Source organism: Bombyx mori, chromosome W (assembly GCF_030269925.1).
Source record: "Bombyx mori chromosome W, ASM3026992v2".
Classification (NCBI taxonomy): Eukaryota; Metazoa; Arthropoda; class Insecta; order Lepidoptera; family Bombycidae; genus Bombyx; species Bombyx mori.
This window is the reverse complement of record NC_085135.1, coordinates 4,412,814-4,436,649: the sequence shown is the minus strand read 5'-3', so window position 1 is coordinate 4,436,649 and position 23,836 is coordinate 4,412,814. Positions and strand designations below refer to the sequence as shown.

At 55.4% G+C, this 23,836-nt stretch overlaps 1 protein-coding gene across 1 annotated transcript; it reads right to left on the bottom strand.

Annotated features, from left to right (window-relative positions):
* Positions 1 to 2,492: 2,492 nt before the first annotated feature.
* On the bottom strand, positions 2,493 to 23,484 carry LOC134201692 (atherin-like). Its single transcript, XM_062676933.1, has 3 exons — positions 23,250 to 23,484; positions 18,322 to 18,883; positions 2,493 to 2,619 (listed from the first exon to the last, which is right to left on the bottom strand). Exons 1-3 carry the CDS (start codon positions 23,482 to 23,484, stop codon positions 2,493 to 2,495), a joined length of 924 nt encoding a protein of 307 aa, XP_062532917.1.
* Positions 23,485 to 23,836: the final 352 nt, after the last annotated feature.

Genomic DNA, 23,836 nt, shown 5'->3' with positions numbered 1-23,836 from the left:
TGTGGACCTAACGTAAAATTGTTTCAACTGTCTATCAATAGCGTCGGATATTATAGGGATACCGTTATTTTCATTATCAGGTTGGGTATGATTTGTAGAAACTAATTGATCGGGGTCGACTGTTGTTGCACTCCTTGTGTCTGTCTCTTCGTCAATTTGAGAGGGATAGATACTGGTCATTTCTACGTCATTGTTGTTATAAGGTTGGTCGTTATTGTCAGTATTGTTACGTTCATTGTCTTGGTTATTCGGGTCATTAGTTTCTATCTCTGCCTGTCTACGGGCGTTTTCGAATATTCTATTTATTATGTTGTCGTCACTATTGTCATCAACATTAACAGCTAGAGAATCTATACTATTATGAAAAATTTTTGCTCGGGATAGTGCATCTGCGTTAGTGTTTTGTTTGCCCTTTTTATAAACAACTTTGTAATCATACTCTGCTAACTTTAGTTTCCATCGTGTTAATTTAGAGTTAGGGTCCTTTAGACTCATTAACCATGTAAGGGGTCTATGGTCCGTATAAATTGTAAATTTACGGCCATATAAGTAAGGTCTAAAATACTTAATTGCCCATACTATCCCTAACAGTTCTTTCTCTATGGTAGAGTAACGGATCTCAGTATCTGATAATGTCCTTGAGGCATAGGCTACTGGTTTATCTGAGCCCACATTGCCTTGGGAAAGTACTGCTCCTAAAGCAAAGTCAGATGCGTCTGTCGTTAAAATAAACGGTTTGTCGAAGTCAGGGTATTGCAGGATTGGGGCGTTTGTTAGGATTTGTTTGCATTTATCAACTGCGTCTAAAAATTCGTTTGTATGTTCAACCTTTGCGTTCTTTTTTAGACATGCTGTTAAAGGTTTCGTCAACTTCGCAAAGTCCTTAATAAACTTCCTATAGTACCCGACTAGTCCTAAGAAAGCTTTTATGTCTTTTTGCGTTTGTGGTATAGGGAAATTTAATACTGCTTTAATTTTGTCCTTGTTAGGATTTAGTCCTTGGTCAGTCAATTCATGTCCTAGAAAGTTAACGTGCTTCTGTAGAAATTCTGATTTGTCTAACTGAACTTTCAGATTATGCATTTTGAATCGCTGAAATACTAATTTCAGTTTTTCATTGTGGTTTTGTAGGGACGTCGCGGCTATTATGACGTCATCTAAGTACGTAAATACGTTGTCTATACCTCGGAGTATATGGTCCATAAGACGCTGGAAAGTGCTCGGGGCATTTTTTAGTCCGAAAGGCATTCTTAGGAACTCATAATGGCCTCTTTCAGTAGTAAACGCTGTTTTCTCTACGTCTTTAGGGTGCATTTCTAATTGATGGTAGCCGCTTGCTAAATCTATGGTCGTGAAATATTGTGCGCGCCCTAATCTGTCAAGGATGTCGTTAATGTTTGGTAAGGGGTACTTGTCTTCTATAATTCTGTCATTAAGTCTTCTATAGTCAATAACAAGTCTCCATTTAACTTTTCCTGATGCATCCGGTTTTTTTGGAACAATGTGTACCGGGCACGACCAAGGGGAGATACTTTCCCTAATGATTCCTTGTTTTAATAGACTATCTACCTGTTTTTGTATCTCTGTTCGTTGTTGGGGAGCCTGTCTATAACTTCGTACAAAGATGGGGGTGTCGTCGGTTAGTCTTAATTCGTGTTTTACTGTATGGGTAAACGATAAAGGAATGTTTTCCGAGTAGAATATGTCACGGTACTGATAGCAGATTTTAGTAATTTCCCGTTTTTCTTCCTCGTTCATGTGGCTGGTACGAATTTTCTTTAAATTTTCACAAAGTTCTTTATCTATGTCAGTTTCCGTCTCAATTTTATTAATTTCGTACTTCTGACTGCTTTCTATCAACTGTGACGGTAGTGGGCTTAGGGCTAACATACGATTGTTACTCACTATTTGCTGTGTATCATTATAATTGATTATAGATGTCCTGAAAGTCCCGTTTTTTACTGTCACTATCGCGGCTGGTGACTTTAATCCTTTAGACCAAGTGAAATCGTCACAAATATAATAACCGTCGGTGTAATTTGTTTTAACCGTTATAAACCTCTCGCAGTTCGGTTCTATTTTAACTTGCTTTACCGGATAGTCGAAATAGATTGGTATTTCGGTATTAAATGTTCGCAACACTTTGTTTTTGAAATCTATATTACAGCCTAATTTTTTAAACAAGTCCATCCCAATAAGGCCCTTATATTTTGGGTCAAAATCAAACAATAAAAATTTATGGTGTATATCGGTGTTGAACAGGCACGGTAAAGGTAAAATTGCAACGTGCTCGTGACGAGTAGTAGCATGTGCGGTTTTTACTGTAAATGGCTCACGTTCGATGCATTGTTCGAGGCTAGTACCGGCTATTACATCCGGTGATATCATACAACGTGAGGCACCAGTATCTAATAGAAATTTACCTTGAAACTCCGGTAATTCGATGTAAGGGAGGTGGTCTTTGCCGTGGTGGTTGAGGTTAACAGTCTTTATCAGCTGAGGTTCGATTGGTCCTCGTCCTGAAGAAAATCCTGTTGATTTGATTCTTCTCCCGACATATCTGGCGTATACTCGTAGTTTTGGTCGCTGTATTGCATGTTATGGTTATAGTACTCACCACTGTAATATGGGTCGTAATTGTCAGGGTAATACTGCTCCTGGCTATGCTGTGTGTAGAACATTTCTTCCGGTGCAAAGCGCAGTTTTTCGGGCTTGTTTACTGACCTCATAGTGACGTCTGATACTCTTTGTGGTGGGTTTATTTGCTGTCGAGGTACATTTAGTTGTGGTCTAAAGTTGCCTGTATTCCTAAAGGTACCTGATCCGCTAGGTCTCACCTTACCTGACGCCGGACCACTCCTCCAAGACGGCATGGTTGGCCCTCGTTGTGGTTTTAACTCCGGGTTCCAACTATTGCGCGGGGGAAGGTTACTTACCGGGTAAGAGATTTGGTTAGACTTAGTTATTTCCTTTTGCTTATGCTGTATATTTAATGAACTAAAACTATTATTAAATCTATTAAACACTAATCGCGCCTCCTCTTGTCTAGCCGTTACTATAGCTGCTTCCAGAGTCGAGGGTTTTGAAATCCTCACCCCAATAGATACGTGAAAGTCTAAGTGACTTACATACTGATCTATTACCATATTTTCGTAGTATGACTTATCTGTGTGTCTACCTACCACGTTTAATGTGTCTAATATTTCTCGTAAACGTTTACCAAAAGACTCTGCGTCTTCGTTCTTATTACGACGCAACCTTATTAATTCTTGCATCAATTGTATTTCGTTGCGTGGTTCGCCTAATCTACGCGTTAGCGCTGTTTTAATTGATTGCCAACTATCCACGTTTCCCTCTGAAGCTATTGCACAAATTGCAGTATCGCTCAGTTTACTCTTAATTAAGCTAATAAGAGCGGGGTGTACCCTAACTGGTTGATCCAATAATGATATAACATTTTCTACTTCTTTAATAAAATAGTTCAATGTTTTAGGGTTACCATCGTACTTAGGTAACAGTTCAGAAACGAACTTAAAAGTTGCTAGTTCGATGTTTGCCATTGCCATCTTTATAAGCTATACAACACAAAACTATAAAACTCACAATTAAATAACTTTATAATAATGTTTTACGTAAGATTATTAGCTAGTACTTTGCTTATTCTGTACGATAAAAGCGTGAAAATGAATTATCAGCAACGTTATATGATCCGCGATTTTAGCAAACAATAAAACGTACCGATGATTTATAATATTGCTACCGTGCTGCAACCGTGTCATTGACATATGCATATAAAAAAAAAATACCTATCAGATTCACCTACTCTAGTGTATGTAGTGCTTTGTTTATAACGATTTTAGTCTATACACAAACACACATAACATTCAGGATATAACGGCAGGAAATATAGCACAGGAAACTGGGAATACAACTTGCACTCACCCCAATGTCCTTTGCATCTCCAACCGGGCCTTGTAGTACAGCAGGACTCCCAATTCTCCGGAACTCCCGCTAGATGATAGTCGCCGTTCGTAGATTCGTTGTATGAGCTCGCGAAAATAACGGTTGATACCGTTCACTCAAGCCTGAAGAGTTCTATTCAAGGCGAGTGTCGCGATCCTACCGACTGCGCCAGTTAAGTTACGGCGAACGAGTTAATTATAAAAAAAAGAATTTATTTAATTAAAACGATGTTTATTCGTTTGAATGTACTACAAGACTAATTTATAATTACAATATATTTATTAAAGTAAACTTATTGCTAAATCTGCAATGGTGCAGTTTCTGTTATGACGCACGGGGTCATCCGATGTGGATTCAGCAAATACGGGCATCGGGCGATTGCCTAACTCACTACGGAATTATATAGTGATTGCTTAAAAAATAAAAATCAAATAAAGTTACTAATATCTTTCGTGTTAAAAACCAGTAAAGGACATCAAATCTTATTTGCTTACAAAAAAATCTGCAAATTCAATGCTTTCTCAAATAAATAACTTAAGTCAAAATAATATGTCTATCAGCGAATATGGAAATAAATTATCAGAATTATTCATAGGCCTTTTTTTTTTTTTTTTCGGGTAGAGGGCCGAAAAGGGGCGCGCGAGGTATGTAGACTCTACGATCTGCATGGTGTTGTGAGCAGACCGCGGGCCCAAAGATTTTAGGGCCCACCCACTAAACGACTCCCCTGCACTCTTACACCCGACGTCCGATCCCCTCCAAGGTCAGAACCCGGATGAGGTAGGGGGGCTACCGCGGTCAACACTACAACCAGACGGCGCGGCTCACCCCAAGGACGCCCAGCCGACGGAGCCTTCGAGGCGAATCGAATGCTCTGAAACGTCGGCCGTCCGCCCGGACGGTGCCGCTGGTGTCCCGGAATACCCCGCTGGACCAGAACCAGCCTGCCGGGTCGGGACGCGATACACCGTCGACCGGTCGCTCTATCCACAAATTCGGTAGAATCTGGCGCCAAGTTTCGTTAAAAAATCCCGTTGTAAACGGAGCGCCAGACTACCCACTGTGTTTACTGTAAGCAGAACGGTTTTTTGAGGTTGCGAAATTTTATTTAATTCTACGGTACTTCTGGTTCCTAAATTGTACATTATATCAATCACTCACAACTTTATTTTACTGATATTAACTAGTTATATCAATTATAACAATTAATCTACTTGAAATTATTAATTTTATCACCACAAACTATAGCTCGGTAGAATCTGGCGCCAAGTTTCGTTAAAAAATCCCGTTGTAAACGGAGCGCCAGACTACCCACTGTGTTTACTGTAAGCAGAACGGTTTTTTGAGGTTGCGAAATTTTATTTAATTCTACGGTACTTCTGGTTCCTAAATTGTACATTATATCAATCACTCACAACTTTATTTTACTGATATTAACTAGTTATATCAATTATAACAATTAATCTACTTGAAATTATTAATTTTATCACCACAAACTATAGCTCGCTCAAAAATTTCGATCCTGACTTTTTTCAATGTAAAAAGTGACATGCCACAGACTATAAATATTCGAGAATACATGGTAATCTACGGCCGCCAGGGTGCGCTGGAATTATTCCTAAATTTGTAATGGATTTTATGACCTGGTAACTGAGACCTTTAAGTCATGTCTTATTTTAATTTATATTCATATTTTTATGAAAAATATATTATGGAGTGAAATGAAATGAAGATGATTAATTTGATCCACAGATTCGGTAGAATCTGGCGCCAAGTTCCGTTAAAAAATCCCGTTGTAAACGGAGCGCCAGACTACCCACTGTGCTTACTGTAAGCAGAACGGTTTTTTGAGGTTGCGAAATTTTATTTAATTTTACGGTACTTCTGGTTCCTAAATTGTACATTATATCAATCACTCACAACTTTATTTTACTGATATTGACTAGTTATATCAATTACAACAATTAATCTACTTGAAATTATTAATTTTATCACCACAAACTATAGCTCGCTCAAAAATTTCGATCCTGACTTTTTTCAATGTAAAAGGTGACATGCCACAGACTATAAATATTCGAGAATACATGTTAATCTACGGCCGCCAGGGTGCGCTGGAACTATTCCTACATTTGTAATGGATTTTATGACCTGGTAACTGAGACCTTTAAGTCATATCTTATTTTAAATTATATTCATATTTTTATGAAAAATGATATTATGGAATGAAATGAAATGAAGATGATTAATTTGAGACATTAATCAACTGGGGTGAAATGAAATGAGATGATATGGGATGAAATATAATCTCAGTAAAATGGTGGTCATTTATTAAGATCTCAGTGGACTTTTTGGAGGATTTTTTTTTTTTTGGTCAGGAGGAAATCTCCGGACTTCCGCCCTCCACTGGGGATGGAGGGCGGGGCATGTCAGAGTCGAACTGACTAAAACCTCCTGTCGCTCAACAACCAACGTCCAAACCTCGCATGAGACAGAACTCATGAAGAGGCAGAGGGGGGAAAGTGAAGCGTTTAGTGCGGAGCACATCTCTCCCATCACCCTCCCCCTCGGGACACCGGACCGGCGGTCGTCAGCGCTACGACCACCAGCCCTCTCGGTCGGCAGGCTATCCGAAGCCCGCCTAGATGGCGCCGGTTAGAGTGAGCTATCCTTCGTAATACCCCGCTGAACCACAACCAGCGTGGGTCGAGGATAGCCGGTCTTCCATCACCCGGATGCTCTTGCGTAAAACGCGTGCAGAGCAGCTTGCACGTCGTCTTCTTAGGCCCCCCTCGCCGGTCCCCAGACCGACATGTGAGGGGGACCCGAAACACTTAGAGGGCCAGGACTTGGGCGAGATCCGCCTCCCTGGCCCCCGCTCGACGGCGGCGGGCTTGCGCGTCTCTCACGTGCCCCGCTGCCTCCTTCTGCGAGATGGTGCACACGCAGAAGTCGAACATCGCCTTCCACGACTCATCGTCGCCGAGCATCGATGCCACAACAATCGGCAACGACAAGTCGTTTCCTATTTTTGCGACGAGGACACGGCGCCACCCCTCCCATGCGGGGCAGGCGACGAGCGTGTGCTCCGCCGTGTCCAAGTCGCAACCACAATGGTGGCACTCTGCCGTCGGCTCGGCTCCGATCCGGTGCAGGAACTCACCGAAGCAACCATGCCCAGTGAGCACCTGCGTGAGCCGGAAAGTGAGGCGTCCTCTGTCACGATTCACCCAGTTCACAAGAACCGGGCGAATCGCCTCGACGGTCCTACGACCAGCCGAAGGATCGGTCAGCCGTCTGGACCATGCCTCCAGCACGGACCGCCGAGATTGGGCCCTCCGCGCTCTGACCACACTGGGGCTGGGACGCGCCACGCCCCGGGCACGAAGGTCAGCCCGCCACTGATAGTCAGCGGCGAGCGCCTCCGCCTCCAGGACCCAAGGCGGCGTCCCAGCCAGTACACACGCCGCCTCGAAGGAGATGGTGCGATAGCCACGGATGACCCTGACCGCGATGGTGCGTTGCGGCCGTTGCAGCAGCTTCGCTACCCCCACGGCCAGGGACTGGCCTCACACGGGCGCCCCGTATAGGGCCATTGATCGCACCACCCCCGTATAGAGACGGCGCGTCACCTGGTCAGGGCCCCCCACGTTGGGCAGAAGCCGGCTTAACGCGCCGGCCACCCCCAACAAACGTGGGACCAGGTTCTGAAAGTGAGCACGGAAGGTCCAACGACTGTCCAGGATGAGACCGAGGTACTTCAACTGCACCCCGACCCCTATACGGACGCCTCCAACCACGATATGGGCATCGACAGGTGGGAGGATACCGAGAAGTTACGTACAGCGGCACATTTGTGCACTTTCACAGATATTAAACAGCTAATAAACCACAATTTTTTTTTTTTTTTTTAGCGCTGCTGTGTGGACGAGCTCACAGCCCACCTGATGTTAAGTGGTTACTGGAGCCCATAGACATCTACAACGTAAATGCGCCACACACCTTGAGATATAGTTCTAAGGTCTCATATAGTCACAACGGCTGCCCCACCCTTCAAACCGAAACGCATTACTGCTTCACGGCAGAAATAGGCGGGGCGGTGGTACCTACCCGTGCGGACTCACAAGAGGTCCTACCACCAGTAATTACGCAAATTATAATTTTGCGGGTTTCATTTTTATTACACGATGTTATTCCTTCACCGTGGAAGTCAATCGTGAACATTTGTTGAGTACGTATTTCATTAGAAAAATTGGTACCCGCCTGCGGGATTCGAACACCGGTGCATCGCTTCAACACGAATGCACCGGACATCTTATCCGTTAGGCCACGACGACCACAAAATTTGAGTCGTCTATTATCAAAGGTGGCAATCTGTGCATTTGCACAAAAAAATGTTATTGATATGTCAATACAGATTGATTTGAATATAATCGTCTCCTTCAAAGAATACGGTTCAAAACCTGCATTAAATAAAGGTTAATAGTTAACTTGTTATTTATCTAAGATGTCGTTCCGAAGAGTTTTGTGACTGCCAATGGAATACAAAGTCAATAATTCGTTTTTCTGATTTACCAATAATTGTCCAAAAGTCAGATTGCCGGCTTTGATAATAGTCGACTCAATTATTACACATTTAAACCTGAAGAAACACTAAATAGACAAAATAAAACAAATCACACAACTTCACACCTCGCGTTCCCGCCAAAAAGTCATTATTCCTACATAAACTGTAGCTTCAAGGGGATCAATGCGTTTAACACCCTGCCCTGGTCCGTGATAGGGGGGGCACTGGAAAGACACGGAGTGCCTCTCTACCTTCGCCGACTGGTGGGTTCCTACTTGGAGGACAGATCGGTCACGTGTACCGGACACGGTGGGATCGTGCACAGGTTCCCGGTCGTGCGCGGTGTTCCACAGGGGTCGGTGCTCGGCCCCCTTTTGTGGAATATCGGGTATGACTGGGTACTGAGGGGTGCCCTCCTCCCGGGCCTAAGCGTAATCTGTTACGCAGACGACACGCTGGTCGTGGCCCGGGGGGGGAGTTTTGCTGAGTCTGCTCGTCTTGCCACCGCTTGGGTGGCGCATGTCTTCGGTAAAATCAGGAGATTGGGCCTCGACGTGGCGCTCAGTAAATCCGAGGCCATGTGGTTCCACAGGCCCCGGAGAGTGCCACCTGTCGATGCCCATATCATGGTTGGAGGCGTCCGTATCGAGGTCGGGGTGCAGTTGAAGTACCTCGGCCTCATTCTGGACAGTCGTTGGACCTTCCGTGCTCACTTTCAGAACCTGGTCCCTCGTTTGTTGGGGGTGGCTGGCGCGTTAAGCCGGCTTCTGCCCAACGTGGGGGGCCCTGACCAGGTGACGCGCCGTCTCTATACGGGGGTAGTGCGATCAATGGCCCTATACGGGGCGCCCGTGTGAGGCCAGTCCCTGGCCGTGGGGGTAGCGAAGCTGCTGCAACGGCCGCAACGCACCATCGCGGTCAGGGTCATCCGTGGCTATCGCACCATCTCCTTCGAGGCGGCGTGTGTACTGGCTGGGACGCCGCCTTGGGTCCTGGAGGCGGAGGCGCTCGCCGCTGACTATCAGTGGCGGGCTGACCTTCGTGCCCGGGGCGTGGCGCGTCCCAGCCCCAGTGTGGTCAGAGCGCGGAGGGCCCAATCTCGGCGGTCCGTGCTGGAGGCATGGTCCAGACGGCTGACCGATCCTTCGGCTGGTCGTAGGACCGTCGAGGCGATTCGCCCGGTTCTTGTGAACTGGGTGAATCGTGACAGAGGACGCCTCACTTTCCGGCTCACGCAGGTGCTCACTGGGCATGGTTGCTTCGGTGAGTTCCTGCACCGGATCGGAGCCGAGCCGACGGCAGAGTGCCACCATTGTGGTTGCGACTTGGACACGGCGGAGCACACGCTCGTCGCCTGCCCCGCATGGGAGGGGTGGCGCCGTGTCCTCGTCGCAAAAATAGGAAACGACTTGTCGTTGCCGAGTGTTGTGGCATCGATGCTCGGTGACGACGAGTCGTGGAAGGCGATGCTCGACTTCTGCGAGTGCACCATCTCGCAGAAGGAGGCGGCGGGGCGCGTGAGGGCGCACAGGCCCGCCGCCGTCGAGCGGGGGCCAGGGAGGCGGATCTCGCCCAAGCCCTGGCCCTCTAAGTGTTTCGGTTCTCCCTCACACGTCGGCCTGGGGACCGGCGAAGGGGGACTAAGAAGACGACGTGCAAGCTGCTCTGCACGCGTTTTATGCATGAGCATCCGGGTGATGGAAGGCCGGCTATCCTCAACCCACGCTGGTTCTGACCCAGCGGGGTATTCCGTAGGATAGACCATTCTAACCGGCGCCATCTAGGCGGGCTTCGGATAGCCTGCCGACCGAGAGGGTTGGTGGTCGTGGCGCCGACGACCGCCAGTCCGGCGTCCCGAGGGGGAGGGTGATGGGAGAGATGTGCTCCGCACTAAACGCGTCACTTTCCCCCCTTTGCCTTTTCATGAGTTTTGTCTCATGCGAGTTCGTTCCCGTACTCCTCCGAAACCGCTTGACCGATTCTCATGAAATTTTTTATGCATGTTCAGTAAGCCTGAGAATCGGCTACTATCTATTTTTCATACCCCTAAGTGATTAGGGTTGAGCAGACCGCGAGCCCAAGGATTTTAGGACCCACCCACTAAACGACTCCCCTGCACTCTTACACCCGACGTCCGATCCCCTCCGAGGTCAGAACCCGGATGAGGTAGGGGGGCTACCGCGGTCAACACTACAACCAGACGGCGCGGCTCACCCCAAGGACGCCCAGCCGACGGAGCCTTCGAGGCGAATCGAAGGCTCTGAAACGTCGGCCGTCTCGGTACGGCAGCCCGTCGGGCCGCCCAGACGGTGCCGCTGGTGTCCCGGAATACCCCGCTGGACCAGAACCAGCCTGCCGGGTCGGGACGCGATACACCGTCGACCGGTCGCTCTAATCACTCCACGGCAGCGCGCTAGAGTGCTGGTAGCGCGCCGCGCGGCCTCACCCCTCAGGTCGCCCCTTGACCTTCACCGGGGGGAGGCCGCCACCTACAGGGGCCGGGACGTACGGGCGTATTCCCGCCTCCGGCCCCCGGCTCGACGGCGACGGATCGGTGCGGAAAGGGAAGAGCTCTCCCTCTCTCGCTCCGCCGCCTCCTTCTGCGAGATGGTGGACTCGCAGAAGTCGAGCATCGCCTTCCAGGACGCGTCGCTGCCGAGCATCGTAGCCACGACGCGCGGCAGCGAGAGGTCCTCTCCTATGACCGCGACGAGGGCGGCGCGTTGCTTGTCGAATCCAGAGCAACGCGCCAATGTATGTTCCGCTGTGTCATCCTCGTCGCGGTCAGCGCAGTGGTGGCACTGCGCCGTCGGTTCCCTTCCGGCTATTTTGAAAAGGTACCGGCCAAAACAACCATGGCCGGTCAACATTTGCGTCAGCCGGAAGGTGAGGCATCCGCGGTCGCGGCCCACCCAGTCCGCGAGAACCGGGCGGACCGCCTCGACGGTACGGAGGCTGGCCGACGGGTCCGCCAAGCGGCGAGACCACGCCTCCAGCACGGACCGCCGAGATTGGAGCCTCCGCGCTCGAACTACTCCTTCGCCGGGGCGCCCTTCCCCCCTAGAGCGAAGGTCGCTACGCCACCGGTAATCGGCAGCGAGCGCCTCCGCCTCCAGGTCCCAGGGTGGCGTCCCGGCGAGCAAGCACGCCGCCTCGAAGGAGACGGTGCGGTATCCTGGGATCGCCCTGACCGCGATCGCGCGCTGCGGACGTCGCAGCGCCGCGACGTTCTTGCGGGTCAGGGCGTGGCACCATACGGGAGCCCCGTATAGTGCCATTGACCGCACCACCCCCATGTAGAGGCGGCGCGCCACCTGATCGGGACCCCCGACGTTTGGAAGAAGCCGGCTCAGAGAGCCGGCCGTTGCCATCAGTCGAGGGCCCAACTTCTCAAAGTGAGCGCGGAAGTTCCACCGACCATCCAGTTCGAGGCCGAGGTACCGAAGACCGGTCACCCCGACCCCGACGCGGACGCCTCCGATCACGAGGTGGGCACCCAGAGGTGGCGCTCGTCCCGGCCCGTGAAACAACAGGGCCTGGGTTTTGTCGAGCGCCACCTCGAGCCCCAACCGTCGGATCCTTGTGACGACGTGTGCCACGCCTGCGCACGCCAGACGGGTAGACTCCCGGTAGTCCCTCCCCGGAGCCACGACCAACGTGTCGTCGGCGTAACAAATTACGCTCAGCCCGGGGAGGGGACCCCGAATGACGCCCCGCAGGACCCAGTCGTAGCCGATGTTCCACAGCAGGGGGCCCAGGACAGACCCCTGCGGAACACCGCGCTCGACCGGAAAGCGGTACATCGCCCCACCGTGTCCGATGCACTGGATCGACCTGCCCTCGAGGTAGGAGCCGATCAGTCGGCGGAGGTATGCGGGGACGCCGTGATACTCCAGCGCCCCCGCGATCACCAACTAGGGCAGGGTGTTGAAGGCGTTCCTTACATCTAAGGATAACGCCATCGCCACCCCGCCCCGGGATACGGCTTCGTCGGAGAGGGCACGCACGCGCAGAATTGCGTCTATCGTCGAGCGGCCCTCTCTGAAGCCGTACTGTTCCGCCGAAAGATCGGGACCCGTCTCGGTCAGGTGCCGGACGATGCGGGCCGCGACGATCCTCTCGAGCATCTTGCCCGCTTCGTCCAGCAACACGATGGGGCGATAGCCCGTGGGTGAGTCCGCGGGGCGCCCGTCCTTCCGCAGAAGGACCAGTCTGCCCGTCTTCCATTTCGACGGGAACCGTCCCGACTCGAGGCACGCTTCGAAAAGCCCCCCGAGCCGGTCCCCTAGGGCCTCGAAGGCCAAGCTCCAGACCCGGCCGTGAACGCCGTCAGGGCCGGGGGCCGCGTCCTTCGCTCTCATTCTGGACACGGCCGCATGGATCTCCGCCCCCGTGATAGGGGGAGGGGGCTCCTCGGCAGCGGGAACGCTGGGGCGACGCGGAGGCGTGCCCCACGTGGTGTCCATCTGGGGGGGCTCAAAGTCCCCCCCCGCTGCCGGCGGGAAGAGTGCCGCAACAATTTCCCGCAGCTGCCGAGGCTGGAGCCGCTCGGTCACCGGGAGCGCCCACGGCTGCAGTTTCCTGCGAACCATCTTGTATGGGCGCCCCCAGGGATCTTCGTCGAGCGACTCCAGGAGAGTCTTCATGCTCTGCTTCTTGGCCTCGCCGATGGCCAGCTGCAGCGCCGTCTGCTTTTGACGACAGTCAGCGTGCAGCTGGGCCGCCGTCTCCGCGAACGCAGCGTCGCGACGACGGCGGCGGCGGTGGCGTGCGCTCCGGCGGCGCGCCCTCACGCACTCCTCGCGGAGTCTTGCGATCTCGGGCGAGGGTTGTCCACCCCTTTTTTTTTTTTTTTTTTTTTCGGGTAGAGGGCCGAACCTCCTACGAGGTCCCCGCGCAAAAGGGGCGCGCGGGGTATGTGAGACTCAACGATCTGCATGGTGTTGTGAGCAGACCGCGGGCCCAAGGATTTTAGGACCCACCCACTAAACGACTCCCCTGCACTCTTACACCCGACGTCCGATCCCCTCCGAGGTCAGAACCCGGATGAGGTAGGGGGGCTACCGCGGTCAACACTACAACCAGACGGCGCGGCTCACCCCAAGGACGCCCAGCCGACGGAGCCTTCGAGGCGAATCGAAGGCTCTGAAACGTCGGCCGTCTCGGTACGGCAGCCCGTCGGGCCGCCCAGACGGTGCCGCTGGTGTCCCGGAATACCCCGCTGGACCAGAACCAGCCTGCCGGGTCGGGACGCGATACACCGTCGACCGGTCGCTCTATTCACTCCACGGCAGCGCGCTAGAGTGCTGGTAGCGCGCCGCGCGGCCTCACCCCCTCAGGTCGCCCCTTGACCTTCACCGGGGGGAGGCCGCCACCTACAGGGGCCGGGACGTACGGGCATATTCCCGCCTCCGGCCCCCGGCTCGACGGCGACGGATCGGTGCGGAAAGGGAAGAGCTCTCCCTCTCTCGCTCCGCCGCCTCCTTCTGCGAGATGGTGGACTCGCAGAAGTCGAGCATCGCCTTCCAGGACGCGTCGCTGCCGAGCATCGTAGCCACGACGCGCGGCAGCGAGAGGTCCTCTCCAATGACCGCGACGAGGGCGGCGCGTTGCTCGTCGAATCCAGAGCAACGCGCCAGCGTGTGTTCCGCTGTATCTTCCTCGTCGCGGTCCGCGCAGTGGTGGCACTGCGCCGTCGGTTCCCTTCCGGCTATCTTGTGCAAGTACCGGCCGAAACAACCATGGCCGGTAAGCATCTGCGTTAGCCGGAAGGTGAGGCATCCGCGGTCGCGGCCCACCCAGTCCGCGAGAACCGGGCGGACCGCCTCGACGGTTCGGAGGCCGGCCGACGGGTCCGCCAAGCGGCGAGACCACGCCTCCAGCACGGACCGCCGAGATTGGAGCCTCCGCGCTCGAACTACTCCTTCGCCGGGGCGCCCTTCCCCCCTAGAGCGAAGGTCGCTACGCCACCGGTAATCGGCAGCGAGCGCCTCCGCCTCCAGCTCCCAGGGTGGGGTCCCGGCGAGCAAGCACGCCGCCTCGAATGAGACGGTGCGGTATCCTCGGATCGCCCTGACCGCAATCGCGCGCTGCGGACGTCGCAGCGCCGCTACGTTCTTGCGGGTCAGGGCGTGGCACCATACGGGAGCCCCGTATAGTGCCATCGACCGCACCACCCCCATGTAGAGGCGGCGCGCCACCTGATCGGGACCCCCGACGTTTGGAAGCAGCCGGCTCAAAGAGCCGGCCGTCGCCATCAGTCGAGGGCCCAACTTCTCAAAGTGAGCGCGGAAGTTCCACCGACCGTCCAGTTCGAGGCCGAGGTACCGAAGACCGGTCACCCCGACCCCGACGCGGACGCCTCCGATCACGAGGTGGGCACCCAGAGGCGGCGCTCGTCCCGGCCCGTGAAATAACAGGGCCTGGGTTTTGTCGAGCGCCACCTCGAGCCCCAACCGTCGGATCCTAGTGACGACGTGTGCCACGCCTGCGCACGCCAGACGGGCAGACTCCCGGTAGTCCCTCCCCGGAGCCACGACCAACGTGTCGTCGGCGTAACAAATTACGCTCAGCCCGGGGAGGGGACCCCGAATGACGCCCCGCAGGACCCAGTCGTAGCCGATGTTCCACAGCAGGGGGCCCAGGACAGACCCCTGCGGAACACCGCGCTCGACCGGAAAGCGGTACATCGCCCCACCGTGTCCGATGCACTGGATCGACCTGCCCTCGAGGTAGGAGCCGATCAGTCGACGGAGGTATGCGGGGACGCCGTGATACTCCAGCGCCCCCGCGATCACCGACCAGGGCAGGGTGTTGAAGGCGTTCCTTACATCTAAGGATAACGCCATCGCCACCCCGCCCCGGGATACGGCTTCGTCGGAGAGGGCACGCACGCGCAAAATCGCGTCGATCGTCGAGCGGCCCTCTCTGAAGCCGTATTGCTCCGCCGAAAGATCGGGACCCGTCTCGGTCAGGTGCCGGACGATGCGGGCCGCGACAATCCTCTCGAGCATCTTGCCCGCTTCGTCCAGCAACACGATGGGGCGATATCCCGCAGGTGAGTCCGCGGGGCGCCCGTCCTTCCGCAGAAGGACCAGTCTGCCCGTCTTCCATTTCGACGGGAACCGTCCCGACTCGAGGCACGCTTCGAAAAGCCCCCCGAGCCGGTCCCCTAGGGCCTCGAAGGCCAAGCTCCAGACCCGGCCGTGAACGCCGTCAGGGCCGGGGGCCGCGTCCTTCGCTCTCATTCTGGACACGGCCGCATGGATCTCCGCCCCCGTGATAGGGGGCGGGGGCTCCTCGGCAGCGGGAACGCTGGGGCGACGCGGAGGCGTGCCCCACGTGGCGTCCATCTGGGGGGGCTCAAAGTCCCCCCCCGCTGCCGGCGGGAAAAGCGCTGAAACTATTTCCCGCAGCTGCCGAGGCTGGAGCCGCTCGGTCACCGGGAGCGCCCACGGCTGCAGTTTCCTGCGAACCATCTTGTATGGGCGCCCCCAGGGATCTTCATCGAGCGACTCCAGGAGAGTCTTCATGCTCTGCTTCTTGGCCTCGCCGATGGCCAGCTGCAGCGCCGTCTGCTTTTGACGACAGTCAGCGTGCAGCTGGGCCGCCGTCTCCGCGAACGCAGCGTCGCGACGACGGCGGCGGCGGTGGCGTGCGCTCCGGCGGCGCGCCCTCACGCACTCCTCTCGGAGTCTTGCGATCTCGGGCGACCACCAGAACGCACCCCCACGTGGTGCTCGGGGGCCGACCCGGGGCATGGCGGCATCACAAATATTTGCATTGGTGCCCCGGAACCAGTCGACCTCCGCATCCACGTCCGCGAGCTGCGCGGGTTTTGGTGCCCACGCAGCAACAGCGGCCGCCTCCATCAGCAACTCCTTATTCATTCTTTTCAAGGCCCACCTGGGGAACGAACGGGGCGCACCTTGCGGGAGCTCCTCCTCGCCGCGGGCGCCCGCGGCTGACGACGACGACAAGGAGGAGGCAGAGAGCTCAAATCGGACGTATCTGTGGTCCGAGAGCGTCTCCGCCCCCTCCAGTACGCGCCAGCCGCGGGTGCGGCGCACGGCGGACGGGGACGCGAACGTCACGTCCACGTGAGATTGCCCGTTCCACCGCACGCAAGTCGCGACCGTGCCTCTGTTTAGGAGACAGAGGCCGGTCGCGATCGCCCACTCCGAAAGGGCCTCGCCTCGCGAATCCGTGCGGGGGGAGCCCCAAGCCGTACACTTGGCATTGAGGTCCCCCGCGACGATGACTGGGCGGGACCCGAGGCGGTGTAAAAGCGCCTCGAGCCCGCCCAGAAACCGTTCGAATTCAGCGAGGCTCCTGTTCGGAGAAAAGTACGCCCCGATCACGACGGTCCCGTCGATCCTAGCCGCGACGTACCCGGGTCCCCTGGCCACCATATCCAAGGGGGGTAACGCCGCGGACTGTCTTAGTACGATGGCCACGGAGCCGTCGACGTCCCCCATCCAGCAGTCCTGGTCGGTGGGGACGAAGTACGGCTCCGCGGCGACAGCGACATCGATTGACCACTCCGCCATGGTGTGGACGAGGAGATCCTGTGCCCTGGCGGAGTGGTTCAAATTGCACTGGAGGAAGCGGTGGACGCAACCCATTACGAGGCTACGTCCATCGCTCCCTCGTCTGTCCCGCCCTGCGGCTCGACAATAGCCGCGGCGGGAACTGACTCGCCGGCTGCCCTTGTTGCAGCCGGCCTCTCCTTCTTCTTTTTCTTTCCGCCCCTCCTCATTTTGGTAGAGGAGGGGGCGGATTTACACGCCGGGCCCCCGGCCCGGTGGTCGGCCTTCCTTTTAGCCGCGTCGCACAAGACGCAGTGCGGCGCGGCTGTGGTGCAGGAGGCTGCCTTGTGCCCCGGTTGGCCGCAGCGGAAACACAAGCCGCTGCGGTCCACGGTCGAGGGACACTTGGCGAGGCCGTGGCCGGTGCCGAAGCACCGAAGACAACGCCACGGCCTGCTCTCCTGCAGTTGCACGTGGGCCACTACCCAGCCCACGCGCAGCCATCCTGGGCTGTCCGAAGGCCGACCCTGTGGAGGGGTGGCCAGGAGGTTCGCCGTTGCGATGGGGCAACGCGCCCACGCCGTCCGGGTTCCGGAGTACGTCGCCCGGAGCTCCCCGACTTTGACGTCGGCGAGGGCGCAGTTGCCTTGCGACGCGATGGCCGCGGCGACCTCCTCCTTCGTGGCGCACTCGTCGAGGCCCGTAATCTTCACCTCCGCCATTTTTACGGGCCGCGCGATGCGCACCACCTCGGGGTCCGGCAGGATCTCCCTCAGCCGGGCCGCCAATTTTTCGGCCGCGGCGTTAGTGTTTGGGCCGGGGCATTCTATGAGACGGGCCCCGTTGGCCGTCTGCCGGACCTTGATGCCCCCCTCCACGCCGAGGGCGTCCACATTTACGCCGCCGCGCGCCTGGGTCATCACCTCATGGTAGGTGATGCCCTTTTCTTTGCCGGCCGGCAGCAGCTCCACTACCACTGCAGCCGACCGCGGGGCGCGCGGCCTCCTTCGTCCATTTCGGCCCCTCGGCTCCGCTCGACCCTCTTGGCGGGGAGCGGTGGCCGCAGGGGCGGGCTTGGGGCGCGGCGCAGGAGGCGCCGCCACTTTCTTAGGCCCACGCCGCACTACCGTCGTCCAGGCCTCATCCATGTTTGCTGGGGCCGGGGGCAGTGGGCGGGGCTGGGGAGTTGGTGCCGGTTTGGCGGCGTTGACGCCCCCCTTCTTTTTATTCCGACTCCTGCCGGGCCCCACCTTCGCAGGCTGGGACGGGGCAGGAGCGGCCTTCTGGGTCTTGGGCTGGCCGGTGATAGGTGCCCTTGAGGGGGCGGGTTTTGGTGCCCCCATATCCTTTGCCGATGATCCGGGTTTGGCCGGAGCAGCAGCCGAAGCGGCCGAACGTGCCGCTGGTGTCGCATCCTTTTTGGGACCGCCAGATGTTTTTGCGGCCATTTTCTTTCGGGGTGCCGGTATGGGGGCAGCGCCTTTCGCCTCGTGAGCGAGGGGCGGCCTCGCACGCTCCACCTTGGAGCGGCGTGCCTCCAAGATTAAGAGGCGCCGCCTCAGCTCTTCGGCCTCGCTTTCATCTTCCACTTCGGGCGGAGGGGGAACGGGGGCCGAGCTGCGCTGCTGCTCTATCAGGTCATTGACCAGCGTGCGCAGCTCTGCCATGTCAACCTTGATTTGACCGTTTTCAGCTCGCAGGTGGCCGTTCTCTTCGCTCACCTGCGCAAAGCGGGCGTGCATAAGGTCCAGCTCCCGCCGCAGGTCCGCGTTCTCCTTGTCCGTCGTGCGCTCCACCACCTCCACCAATATCTCCTCCATCGAGGTGGCTGAAGATTTGAGGGCCCGTAGGCAGTCACCCCTTAAGCCCGTGCTCGACTTCGTCGCCACCGCGGACACAAGTTTTTTAATAATGTTTAATCTACGGAGAGGGTCATAGGGACCCACCTCCGTCAGGGAGCGCTCTAGTCGCTCGACCTCTCCCACCTCTGTCCCATTCGGTGCCTTTCGGCAGGCGGCCCTGGACTGCGCCAAGGAGGCAGCATCCAGTCCGCGGGAAGAAACGTCACAATTAGTGGCGCGCGACGCCGCAGCAGTCGCCGGCCCTTCCGCCAACGCCATATATTTGGCGCTGGCAGGCTCACCCTCCGAGGAGTCAGACGGAGCGGAGGACGCCGGCCGTCGAGCCGACTTCCGCTTCCGCCGAGTCCGTTGCCGAACATTATCGGCGAACAGAGCCGGAGTCTCCCTCCCACTGGACGCGTCGCCCCTCGCGGAGCTTCGCGCCGAGTGCAGGGAAATCAGGCTGTCACAGCGCTCCAGTAACACGGTGGGAACTCGGTCCCTTACGCGACCCGTGCCGTCGCCCCCTTCGTCTTGACAAAGTTTGCCCCCCCCAGAAACGGTGGGGCAGCGTGCGGCCGATCGCTCGACCGCACGGAGGGATTCTCCCCCCGCAGAGCGGGAGGTACCCTCCTGGGGTAATAATTCTTTAACTGTTGCCATTTTCATTTTTCCTTTTTGATTAACCAGGGGTCGGTCCCCTGGGATCTGGTTGGTACCCTTGGGACTGGACTCCCTCCAGCCATTCATCCCATCGCCGGGCACCAGAGCTTAGGATTGGGGCATTTTTTAAAGAGGTTTACGTCCTCGCGGCCCCGTGCCTCGCGGCAGCGGCCCCCGTCCCCCACGCGGTGAGGATTACGGGTTGGCCGGCGGCCCGCCGAGTGCAACGAGCAACACGACAGACCACCGCCCGACGCTCAAGAGAGCAACTACGACGAAGCCACGCCGGTATACCGGTACCCCCCTCTGGAGGGCGTGCCCCTGTAGCCGAAGCCGGGGACATGGCGACCAGCGGCCGGAAGATGCGTAAGCAACGCCGGCTCACTTCTCCATCGAAGGGCAGGCCAAAAGTGGCCCACCATCACCCATGGGTTAGGTCCGAAACGGGTCGGACGTCACCCGAAAAAAAAAACAAAAAGGGGAAGAAGGGGAAGAGAGAGGGAGCCCGAGCGTCTCCAGGAGGAACACCCTTCAGCGAGTGAAGGGCGTGGAGAGCCCGCAACTCCCCCTGCTGGTTTTGGTCCGCGTCATCCGATCTCTTTCGTTGCAAAGCCTAACTAGGCTACCCTACTCCTACACCTAGCCTACCTACCTAACACCTAGAAATCCTTGCAACGAAAAAGATCGGACGATACCCCTGGGAGTGGGACTGTTCCCAGAGGATCCCGTTATCCGCCACCTACGGACGCGCCCGGTGGAAGTCCAGCAAAACTCAACATATATTTTTATTTGGACTTTTTTTTTTGTTATAATGAGGTATTATGTGGTTGAATGAGGTTTTGTTATTTTTATTATATATTCCCTCATCGTTCACAGCACTACATACCTCTTTCACTCATTTACCACATCCTTACACACTTACAATAAGTTAGTTTTTTTTTCTACACTAGAAATTCCCTAGAAATCTTATATATGGCAAAACAATGTTTGCCGGGTCAGCTAGTCATATTATAAATTGATATCAGAAAACCAACCGTATAACGTTGACTTAAATCTATATCTATTACGATATTATATCAGCGTATCGTTTAAAATCTCAAATATCATGAATCGAGAAAATCTACTAGCATCCATCAATATATAGATTCAATATCCGATATTGATACTCGATATATAGATACGATTCGATACGCGGCAAAACCGATATTACCCACTCCTATGAAGCTCGGTCGCGCTCCCGATTCCGTTCCCGTCACGAGGACTGTGGTGGATTGGCACACGCTGGGCATTAGCCTGGCTGAATCTGATCCACCATCGCTCCCGTTTAGCCCGGACTCCTCTCCGTCTCCTCTCCGTCTCCGTCTCCGTCTCCGTTGAAGCCATAGACATCGTAACGTCACACATCACCTCGACATTAAATAGGTCATCGAAGCAAGTTGTGGCGGAGGACTTCCTTCACCGCTTCAAATTGCCCGACGATATTAGGGAACTCCTTCGAGCTAAGAACGCCTCGATCCGCGCCTACGATAGGTATCATACCGTGGAAAATCCTACTCAAATGCGTGCCCTGCAACGCGACGTAAAGTCTCGCATCGCCGAAGTCCGAGATGCCAGATGGTCTGATTTCTTAGAAGAACTCGCGCCCTCTCGAAGGTCTTACTACCGCTTAGCTCGTACTCTCAAATCGGATACGGTAGTAGCTATGTCCCCCCTCGTAGGCCCCTCAGGCCGACTCGCGGCGATATCGAAGGCGAGATCATCGACTAACGCGTCGAGCCGCCTGCCATTAGGGGTTGTGGTGTGTGAGTTCCACCTGATGTGTTTACAATTTAGGTCGTCCGCCAGAATGACAGAGCTTCCCATGGCGAGTAGCGCCTCGATATCACTGCTTAGAACGATCTTATCCGGAGGAAGATAAACGGACGCGATAACGATCGGCGCGTGACCCGTCAGTGAGATTCGGCACACTGATGCTTCGATGTTAGCGAGCGCGGGAGGATTGAGCGGGACGCAATGTAGGGCTCTTCTATAGTAAATGACGGTACCACCACCACGAGCAGTGAGCCTGTCGTTCCTAACCAAACATGGTTAGGAACGATAACTATAACAATAGTTCGCGATTTTAGGGTCGCGACGCACGGGCTTGAGTAGAGTCTCCTGCACTAAGAAAATGTCAATTTGATGGTCACGCAAAAAATCACAAACCTGACGTTGATTTGCGAGACCGTAAGCGTTAAAAAATCCTATCGTTACGGATAAGGGCTTTATTCTACTAATGTACGCCATTGATTACCGGCGGAGTGAGGGGAGGACGTACGTATTTAACGACGCGTATACGTCAGCGTATTCCTGCACAACGGCGATGAAGTGTTGTGCAGTGGAGGCGGCGCGAATGGCGTCACCCAAGGCGTTAACACGCTCAAAGTTGATCGACTGAAAATCGCTAGTCGATCGCTAGAGCGAGATTATCGGACGCGGTCTGAGTGCTGGTCGCGGGGGAGGAACGAATCGCGGGGGAGGGACGTATCGTGGGGGCGGGACGAATCGCGGAGGGAGGAGCTGCAGCCGTGTTCGTGTACGGCAACGGTTTAGCCCAGGCCGAGCCGCTGGGCACCGGCGCCGGCACGAAGGCAGGCTTAGCCTTCGGCACAGAGGGTGCTGAGGCTTTGATGTCTGGGCGGGAAGCTCGGAGGCGGTTTTGGCGGGCGACGCGGCGATTTATTTTTGGAGCTCGGGGGCATCCACGGTAGTTCGCGGGGTGACGGTTCGGTGGCGGTTTTCAGGTCGCGAGTACAAAGGGCCGTGGCGTGATCGCCCAAACACTTAACACATCGGGGGCGCGCGTGACAGTTACGGGAAGAGTGCCCGTACAGTTGGCAGTTATGGCACTGACTAGGAGTGCCTTTTTATGTGGGACTTCGACGGCGATACCGGAGAGCTTACAGACGGTCTGTATGTTAAAAATGTGCTTACCCTCGGGGGTAGGCTGGAGGACGACTAGAACCATATTGTATGGCTCCCTACCGCGGCCGGTGTGTATGCGGTGCACGGAATTTACTGGTAGACCTTGTTCTATCAGATCAGCCTTGACGAGATCGGCATCTAGCTCCTTCGGGATTCCACGTATGACAACGCGGAGTTCGCGCTCCTCCTGGAGCGTATAAGTGTGGAAACTTATACGCTCCTTTCGGAGGTAACTTGAGAGGGCCCTATGGTCGTCGGGTGTCGTTACTTTTATTTGAATCCCGTTGGCGAGATTACGGGCGCTGACAAAATCAATATTTTTGGCCTTAAGGGCCAGGGAAACTCGGTCCCAAGCTGCCTTCTCTTGAAGGATTACCGGGGGAGGGGTCTGAGTTTTAGATTGTGCCACTGGACGCGGCGACGGTGTGGCACGGACAGCGGGAGCGACGGGGGTTGGAGGGCGGGGACGCGACGCGTTCGCGGCTTTGCTTACTTTAGCGGCCGCGGGAGCTCGGGCTTCCGCAGCGCGCTTTTTACCTTTTTGGACTACTGTGAATCCATCAGTCGCGGCGGCGGGGGAAGGGTCGACCTCCATGTCCGACTCTGAATCGGATGAGGAGGGCGCGGGCGACCTGCCGGTGGGTGTTTTAGCCGGCGCAGTGGACGACGCAGGCACGACGGAGGCCGTGGACGAACGCACGGATGCAACGTAGGTCGCCGACGAACGCACGGTTGGGGCGGAAGCTGCAACGGTCGACGCAGAAGTTTTGGGCGCGAGTATCGGGGTCACGAGATCGGCGGGCGTGACGGAGGCCGCGATGGATGACGCAGGAGCGACGGGGGCAACGGAGACCGCCGGCGAGTTTGCTGCGTGATGGGTCTTGAATTCTAAAAATTCTGCCGACAGCGTTGGGTACCTAAGGCGAAGAAATTCTGCAAACAGGTCGACCGTGGACGCCATTATAATGGACGAGTGCCCAGGGGGGGCTGCCCCGGGACTTTAAAAACACACTCGCCTTACGGCGAGGCCCCAAAAGTTGTAATAATCGCAATTAATTACGGCACACAGCCGTCCGCTTGCAAACGGGCCACTAAGTTACCGAACGAATTCCTGGAATTTAAGGGTCCGCCCGCTCACAGATGGCGATGCGACGCAATTAGCACAGGTAGTCACTTCCGAGAAAAACACTTGGACGCCAGATGTGCCCCGAACCGAGGTCGGGCAATCGCCCACTTTTCGCCCACTAGTTGTCGTGCTGAGTGGACGTGTGTAGTTTGCTGCTCGTAGTTTATTAATGTAATTAAATTGTTTA